At 32.6% G+C, this 9607-nt stretch overlaps 1 protein-coding gene across 1 annotated transcript; it reads left to right on the forward strand.

Moving 5' to 3' along the window:
* The first annotated feature begins 4272 nt into the window (after window positions 1–4272).
* Window positions 4273–6754, forward strand: LOC132614966 (uncharacterized). Its single transcript, XM_060329523.1, has 2 exons — window positions 4273–4576; window positions 6289–6754. Exons 1-2 carry the CDS (start codon window positions 4371–4373, stop codon window positions 6644–6646), a joined length of 564 nt encoding a protein of 187 aa, XP_060185506.1. The 5' UTR covers window positions 4273–4370; the 3' UTR covers window positions 6647–6754.
* The last annotated feature ends 2853 nt before the right edge of the window (window positions 6755–9607 follow it).

Below are 9607 nucleotides of genomic sequence, written 5' to 3' on the forward strand. Positions count from 1 at the left end.
TCTTTATCCTAATTAACTTTTTCAAATTTCTATTTTACCCTTACATTATCAACTTGTCTTTTTTTCTTTTATTTCTTTAAAATCATGATATTTTTTATCTTCTTAATCTATGTAACAAATTTCTTATAAGAAAATAAATATTATTTTTGAGAAGGAAAAAAGAAAAATAAGAAATTCTAATTGAGTATATAACCTAATATCGTTCTATAATGAAATAAATGAGAAGAATAAGATTTTTTTTAATTAATAATAATCAAAGTTCGAAAATCTGTATTTATACATGTAAGAAAAACAGGTAATAATAACTTTATAAATATATTTCAATGCAGGTAATACAAGCTTATTAATAAAAATAGAGGTATATTCTGTAAAAAATTCCTAAAAGATTATCTGTTTATATTATAAATGAATTTTAAATTATTATTTAAAAGATATTAATGACAACCAAATACATACATAATATATACTTAATGCATGTAATATCCAAATATCAATCATAAAAAGTAACATTAGATTTCGTGATAAATTCATAAAAGGATTATTCTACCTATAATATGAACTTAAGAAAAATTTATAAATATCTAGGTTTAAAAAATAAATTTTATATAATATAAAAAGGAATTACATAGATGGAGGATTAAAAATGTCAAGGGTAAAACAGACATTGCATAGGATAAAGGCGAGAGAATATCTCTTATTCATAATTGAGGAGGGAGTTTAATTTTTAAAACAAAATTAGGGGGTGAAAATCAATATGCATGTTGACTCAACAGTTCAAAAACTAATGCTTCCCTTGAATTTGAGTTTCTTTCTTCTTTTGTTATCTTTAAATTTTTTAAAATAAAATTTTGTTTTATGTGTTGGTTAATCACAATAATCAATGAAGTTTGAGCTAGGTGTATTAAGGATACAATCATAAGGATATTTCGACAGCAACACTCTGTACAATTAGATTTTTATTTATTGACGAAACTGTTCAAGAAGGCAACACTTGTCAATATAGTCGAGGTAGATGTACATTAGTCATGCATCCAATCTCTATTATACTAAGTTTGCACTCAATGACATAAAATAGTACGTGAGTACAGTATTATTTCACATTCACTGATCACTAGCGTAGGGACCGTTTGACCATAAGAATTATTCATTTTTTTTCGATTTTTTTTTTCACTTTTTATCGGAATTAGTGTTTTTCGCATGAAAATTTCAAATACAACTTGAAGTTGTATTCCGAAATTTGAAAAACAAAAAAAAAATGTTTTTCAAATTTTTCACAACCAAAATAACTACATTTCAACAAAAAATACAATTTCAAAAACTATGACCAAATATAACTCCAACTCTTACTCCAAAATTTCAAAAAAAGTGATTTTTTTTTTTTTTGTTTCTATGGCCAAACGCCTACTGTATTTTGAACTCGCCTCTTCCCTAATATTGTTGGGTCCATTGAGGTAATGATTGCTCTAATTAGAACATCATTTGCTTTTTTAATTATATTTAAGATGGCAATTGTCTAAATAAATTGGTCAATGAAGCTGGTCCTATGGATTAATCAGGTATAAGATCTATCTTTATTCTTTCATCCAGAATTAGATTATAAATAAGCATGCAACAAGTAAAAAAAAAAGTCACATATAGTGAAACATAAATCAGCTATCCGAAAGTGAAAGCTGTCGGCCATGATAAATAATCAATTATGTATGAATATAAATAAGCATAACGGAGTGTAAATTTTTTTCAATTATTAAAGCCAAGGTATAGAATTGGAACTTTTGAATAAGAAAGAACAGAATTGGTTAGCTATTAAAAAAAGACCAATGTAGATTTCAAATATTTATCCAACATAAATTTTAAAGATAAATAGAAAAGATCGGAGAGATATGACTCCACCATATTGTTGTATGTTAGCGCCTTCTACTCTGCCTCCATATAACTTTCCCCCATGAAGAACTTCTTGCTTATGATTTTACTCCCTCGGTCCTATTTTGCGTTTGATTGAATACGAAGTTTAAGTAATTTAAAAAGATCTTTGATATGTAGATCAAATATATGCAAAGTATTATCTCGTTAAATGAGTTGTGTTTGAGAGTTTCATATATCTCTTCATTTATGTACTTTCATATAAATGAGTCTCGATAAAATTTGTAATAGAGGAAAATAAAATTGATAAAATTAAATATTTTTCTTTAAGAAAAAGTATCATTCTCTGTGAAGTAAAAACATACTAAAAGGAAAAAATACATAACAACGGCAGCAATAACATACCCAATATAACTCCATAATGTGGTCCGAAGAGGATAGAATGTACACACTTTACCCCTACCTTTTTGTGAAAAGTGAAACAAGTAAAATAGTAAATAGAATCCTTTTTAGTCGATTTGAATCTTTTTCCATTTTCTATTTAAGAGTATCGCACATAAAATGTGGATAAATAGTATTGAGGCTTCTTATGGTTGTCGATGAGACACCACCCTTTTGTCCTATTGTCCTTTCTGAAGGAGAAGAAACAAAATTGGCCTTGGATTTCAATATTTCATCTCATCTCCAAATGGGCAATCCGCAGGAATGCCCTTATTTTGGGGTGGTCTTTAATTTTTGCCCGGTAAATTGATGGTCTTTAATTTTTGTCTTTCGCCTAATACCATGAGGTTTGGAGTTTGAACCCCGGCTTAAATAAAAAAAAAAACGCAAGACAGAGTTTTGCAGCAAAGTTAGGCCTATTCGGGCAAAAGTTAGGCCTCAGGCAGAATTTTGAATGCAAAATTCTGCCAAAGTTAGGCCTCAGGCATTGTTTTGCAAGCCAAAGTTAGGCCTCAGGCATTGTTTTGCAAGCCATCAGGCATAGTTTGCAGGCAAACTCTGCCCAGCGAATCTAAACCTCTGCCTTGCGATTTTTTTTTTTTTTTAATTCTTGTCTGAGTGGGGGTTCGAACCCGAAACCCATGAATTTTTAGGCAAAGGGCAAAAACTAAAGATTTCAAATTTGAGGGACAAAAATTAAAGACCAGTGCTTTTGAAGGGCAATCCGCACAAAAGAAAATGTCTCCAAATTATTAGTTTCACAAGGCCGTGCTAAGTCCGGGCCCAAACGTACTCTTAACATTTTAAGTTTCATTGTTAATGAAATTATTTACTTCAATTCAGATGCAGAATCGGGATTTGGAGTTTATGAGTTCTGAATTCTATTTTTAAGTTATTCAATACTAAATTAATAATCTATATACAAAGACAAAGTTTGTGAACCTAAGCTACCGGATTCAATCAAAACTATCGCCGACACTCTAGCTTCGCCTTGCTTCTAACTCATTTTGCGCTAAACTTAAACTCATTTAAGACTTTAATAATGTACTTAATTTTCACTTGTATTAATAAACTCACGTTTTCATCTTTTAGAATCATCTAACACAACAAAAATAATTACATTAACTTCAAATATATACTGCAATAAATATCACCTTAATTTAGAATCTTTACACAAATTAACATAATGATCCTATAAGAATATTAGTACATAAAAATTAAAAGTACATTAGTAACGTAAAATATTTTAAAACTATATTTGAAAATAATTTTAGGATAATAAGCGTATATGAGCTCACTAAAGAAGCAAAATATTGAACGTTTTAAGGATAAAAGATATTGTATTACCTAATAAACACTCCAGTTGTAAAAGGAAGTTTGGCTTCAAAGTTACCCTAATTTTACCTGAACGTACAAGGACAAATAATATATTCTCTCCGTCCCAAAATATAAAGGCAATTTGATTAATTTTGAAGCTAAATCAAGTTGGATCAATTCAATATTTTAAAATTATTAGATATTCGAAAACTATACAGAAAATATTATAAATTGCAATTCTCCTATAATATAGTGAAAAGATTCTTAAAATATTTGTTAAAATTTATGTAATTTGAAATAAAGGAGTAAAAATAAGGAGCGGAAAAAAAATCACAAAAAGTCGCTATTATAGTGACCAATTACAAAGGTGGAATAAAGAATGATGATAAAAGTGAGAATATGTAGGGAAAAGTAATAGCAACACCAATAATTAAGTGCTCAATGGATTGTCTTAGAAGATAAACTAGGCTAAAAAATAAGAACACTTGTAGAAGCTTCGTAGGATCAAAGTTAACGTGAGGACTACAAAAATCTTTTGATTCCTCTTATATATAATATTTATAATGCGTCACAATTTTCTTGTAATTAAAATCTGGCACATTCATATTTTATTCATACTTTAGAAAAATAAAAGGACCACAAAATTCACAAATAAGAAAAAAAAAATCACTTTTGTTAAAAACAAAAAATAAGAAAACAAATAACTTCTTATCTAATCATATTACCAGAGGCCACTGAAAACTCTTGGAAAAATGGCGAGCTTAACATCCTCCACTCTGCAACTCACAAAATCAAACCCAATATTCTTCTCAAAATCTCCCCTCAAATTCCACGCGCTGTTCATCACACGCGCCACCACCGAAGAATCCTCACCGTCCGATACTGAAGAAGAAACCACCACCACCACCAACTCCGATCCTGACAGCTTCGAGAATCGTCTTTCCCAAGTCCGTCTCCGGTAACACTCTTTCCTTTTTAGTCCGTTAAAAAAAAAAGAATGACATCTTTTAGTTTGATTATGCACGAAGTTTAAGAAATAAAATAAAGAAAACCTTGTGGTCCTAAATAAAACGTGTAATATATTAAAATGTTATGGTTAAAAATTTGACCACATATAATATTTGAATTGTCAACTTACTAAATATAAAAATAGACACTCATTTAGGACAGATAAAAGAGGAAAGTAAGATATTTAAATTGGGATGGAGGGAATACTTAGTAATAATTTAACATTAAATTTAATGAAATATTTTATAAACATACAAATTTCTATAGTTTGTTTTAGACTTTTCTTTATTTCTTAAAATTCGTGCCCGGACAAATACCCTCATATAAAATTGGGATGGAGAGAGTAGTACGAAACCTATTTTGACTATAAGCTGAAAAACATATTCTTATACAAATCTGACTATAAATCCTAACTAAACGTGAACTAAAATATCAAATCCTAACCAATACCCTTGTACTATCAGAAAAGGGTCAAATATACCCCTCGTTATACTTTCGGTCTAAATATACTCCTACCATTATACTGTTGGTTCAAATATATCCCTCATCCGTTAAGGTTGTCCAAGGGGGACATCCAATCTTACGTGACAATGACATTTGATGTGGTGGATGCCACATGGCATGCCACCTCAGCACTAACCCATTTTACCCTTCCCTCCTATTTGTTCTTCCGCTACTAAAATTTTCCTCCCCTTTACCACCATTACCGCCACCGCGACAATCTTTATGTCTAAAAACTATGACTTTTCTTGGTGTCTGAGTGATAGTTCTCATTCCCCCAACCATGAGTCCAAGGCTGACAAACATATTTTCTTTTGACTTCAAGTAATTGAAATTGTTGAAGCATTTCTTACATCATTAAGGAGGAGGTGCAATCATCTTAAGCCGTCTTCTTCTCCAGGATATCATTAGTGCATAGTGAATTTTGGACTTCATTTTCCTCTCTCATCCATAGCGGAGAAAATGGATGCTTTGAGAAGACTCCGATAGTGCCGCAAAGGATTGGCTATTAACATCAAGTCTGTTGAGCTTTATGGCCATACATGTTAATTTTATAGCGTCTTCACCTAATAAAGCAGTCGCAGCACTATCTCCATTCGAATGGTAAGAACAAACTGTGGTGAGAGACAGAGGAAAGAGAAGTGAGACTCAATTTCAGTGAGGAAGGCAAGGCAGTGATAATGGCGGATTCATAAATTTGGATAACTGTAAAGTGCTGCTCAGTCTCTATTGGCACAAACTGGGAAGGAAAAGTCTATTTTATGCGGCACTCAGACGCTAAGAAAAGTCTGGGCAGCTACAACATTAAAATTGGCGAGAATGGTCATGGTGGTAGTAATGATGGCAACGGTGGTGGAGGGGAAGGAAATTTTAATGGTGGAAAAACAAATAGAGGGGAGGGTAAAATGGGTTAGGGGCGCTGAGGTGGCATGCCACGTGGCATCCATCTTAGTAAATGTCAGTGCTACATAAGACTAGATGTTCATCTTGGACAATCTTAACGGAGGAGGGGTATATTTGAACCAATAGTATAATGGCAGGGGTATATTTGGATCAAAAGTACAACGAGGGGTATATTTAAACCTTTCTCGTAGTACAGTGGTATATTTGGCCCTTTTCCGTTTTGGTTTTCATACACCTTTGAATTATTCTTTTCAACAGGTACCGGAGCGGAACGGGTAAGAAAGCGGAGATCCGAAAGACCCGAAAGGGCAACAAAAAAGGCTCATCCGGATCTGGATCCGGGTCGAGTGTGTTCCTCCCACCAATTCCACTAAAGGAACCCGTCTCCGAAGGTTTAAACGTTGAATTCGGATTTAGCCCGTATTCAGAGCGGGTCAATGGACGGATCGCTATGCTCGGGTTATCCGCATTGCTGTTAGTAGAACTCGCAACAGGTAAAAGCGTGATTAATTACCATACACCAGCAATTGTGTTTATTCAGGTTTATTTTGTTGCTGCTGTGACAGCGGTTTATTTGAAGTATGAGAAAGAAAAAGTTAGTGTTTGGCCTAAATAGTTAGTGAAAATGAGCTGCCATTGTTGAGCTCTTTGAGATTTTTTTCCATATTTGTGCATTTGTATGATGACTTATCCCAATTATTGGATGTTAAAAACTTATCCTTAACTAATGTTTACATTAAATCAATGAATGTATGACATGTGTTTAAACATGCATAGCTAGTCGCAGTCACTGTTTACTTTATACGTAGATTATGGACATATTATACATGAATTATACATATATTATACATCCGTTGGGTAGTTTTAGTTTAAGCAGTTGGTTGAGCGGCTATTTAAGTTAATTCGTCTATCTTTTAATCTTTTAGTCAGCCATGATAAGTTGAATTAGTTTACTTGGAAACATACCACAAGAGAAAGGATTTAAAGTTTATGAGTTCTGGATTTTAATCTTTTTAAATTATTGGGTTTTTAATTGATAACTTTTACATATTCAATGAAATTTAAGACAAATACAAAGTTTGAGTCAAAGTTAATGAGTGGAAAGACCCGAAAGGGGGACAAAGGTTCATCAGGATCCAGATTCGGGTCGAGCGTGTTCCTCCCACCAATTCCTCTAAAGGAACCCGTATCCGAAGGGCTAAACGTTGAATTCGGGTTTAGCCCGTATTCGGACCGGGTCAATGGCCGGATCGCTATGCTCGGGTTATCCACTTTGCTGTTAGTGGAACTCGCAACAGGTTAAAGCGTGATTAATTACCATACACCAGTGATTGTGTTTATTCAGGTTTACTTTGCTGCTGCTGTGACGGCGGTTTATTTGAAGTATGAGAAAGAAAAAGTTAGTGTCTGGCCTAAATAGATAGTGAAAATGAGTCTCCTTTGTTGAGCTCTTTGAGATTTTTTTTTTTTTTCCATATTTGTGTATTTGTATGATAACTTATCCCAATTGTTAGGTTGCTGAAAGTTTATTCGTATCGGGTATTTATGTTAAATCAATGAATGTATAAGATGCGTTTGAACATGCATAGCCGGTGGATTTTACTATTTACTTTTCCTTAGCTGATATACACTGATTATACACAGTTATACACACATGGATTATATGTATATTATACATCCACGGTCTATTCTTAGTTAAGAAGTTGGTTGAGCGGCTATTTCAGTTAATTCGTCTATGTTTAAATCATTTAACCATGATAAGTTGAATTAGTTTGGTATGAACACAGCAGGTAGATAGTTACCTTGCTAGATCGCTACTAATTTTATCATTGGATGCTTACTAACTTCAACCGGTTATACACACATGGATTATACGTGTATTATATGCTCACGGTCCATTTTTAGTTTAAGCAGTTGGTTGTGCAACTATTAAGTCAATTCGTTTAGTTTTAAATTATTTAGTCATGTTGAATTAGTTTGGCACTGAACACACCGGTGCAAGTAAATATTTACCTTGTTAGATTGCTACTTATTTTAGCACTGGTTGCTTTTTAACCTCAACAGGTTAGAATTATTTAATCATAGACCTTAGGTGTGATTGATTCTTTAATTTTTAACCATCTTTGTATTTTTAAGTAGAAAACTGAGATGGCTACTCCACCCCTGATACTATCCCTGATTGGCTATTTTTCTTTTTGGTTATACTCGGTAATTCTTTTGACTTGGGCAGAATAAACATCGCAAGTATTGGTAGCATATTGAATAAAAAGATCAAAATCTTCCTCATCATTTAATATCTTTGTTAGGGGCAATTATAACCTCTCTTTTGCAGCAATGGTGACCTCTCGAGAGAATCGATGACTGGCATCTTTGGTGACCTCTCGAGAGAATCGATGACTGGCATCTTTACTATAAGTTTTCGGAGAATCGATGTTTGCATCAAAGATGTCGTGCTAGTACATTATATATTTCTTAATTAGCTAGTTGTGGATAGTCATAAGATAAAATATTTGAAAATTTATAAAACTAACAGTAGTTATTTTAACGCATATATTTGACATCTCATTTGATGATAGAAATACACCAAAAATGCAGTATCACAACCTTCTATTTAGACCCTGCCTTCGTTGATTCAATCAGAGAGCTAATCTACCGGACCATGAAGAATAGGAAAGTCAAAGTTCAAAAAACCTCATTCTTCTGCAAGTCATCAAACAGTCAAAGCCATATGAAACCAACTCCGGAACTTAGAAAGGCCGGCCTGTTTGAAGGGTAGAATGGAGAGAGCCGGAATCATGCTCAATTTTTATCTGAGCACGAGTAAGAACATAAAAAAGAATGAATACAAGTATATGACATAACGATATATTCAAAAATACGTGATCTGATTTGATAAGTTGCCCGCTAACTACGATTGGAGTCAAATTTCAAAATCATATGCTAAAGGGAAAAAAAAACGAAGAAAAAGAAAAGCAGATGCTCTACTCTGCTAAATTGCTAGTTGTAGAGCAGTTCTTAGTGAACATATTTTATTTCCTCTACAAGGGCAATGCATTGAAACAGCGCACTTTCGGATTCCAATTGGATAAATATACACCAGCTCATCATATTTGATTTGCACATATCTTATTTTTCTGAGGAAATGAGATCTCTTACTCTCGTACAATTTGAATAGAAGAAAATAATTTTTTTTCAAATCTCTTATGTGTTTTTTTTTTTTTAGATCTTTTACATATAAAAAATGAAAATCTCTTGTAATGGGATAAAACGAAAATCTCTCCCTTTTTTCCTCTAGTGTCAAATATTAACTTATCCTACTACTCCAATTACTTAAGTGTCAACTAAGTGAATGCGATAAAAGAATTTAAAAAATAATAATAATAGCTTAGACCACGCTTTTATAATAAGATTATTGAATGTCTTTCTTTTAGAATTGTGCTCGCCTCAAAAAACTGATCATATAGACTAAACTATATACTCTTAGCTGGATAAACAGATTATGATTGGCTTTGGATTTCCTGTCATGCAGCTATTGCAAGCAGATACCACTATTAATCAAACATATATTTCAATCATT

Source organism: Lycium barbarum, chromosome 10 (assembly GCF_019175385.1).
Source record: "Lycium barbarum isolate Lr01 chromosome 10, ASM1917538v2, whole genome shotgun sequence".
In the NCBI taxonomy this organism is placed as follows: domain Eukaryota; kingdom Viridiplantae; phylum Streptophyta; class Magnoliopsida; order Solanales; family Solanaceae; genus Lycium; species Lycium barbarum.

What these genes read in the sequence shown, in the direction of transcription:
- LOC132614966 (XM_060329523.1), top strand. Translation starts at nt 4,371, where the DNA reads ATGGCGAGCTTAACATCCTCCACTCTGCAACTCACAAAATCAAACCCA. An exon ending in CTTTCCCAAGTCCGTCTCCG is followed by an intron (nt 4,577 to 6,288) that starts GTAACACTCTTT and finishes TCTTTTCAACAG; the next exon opens with GTACCGGAGCGGAACGGGTA.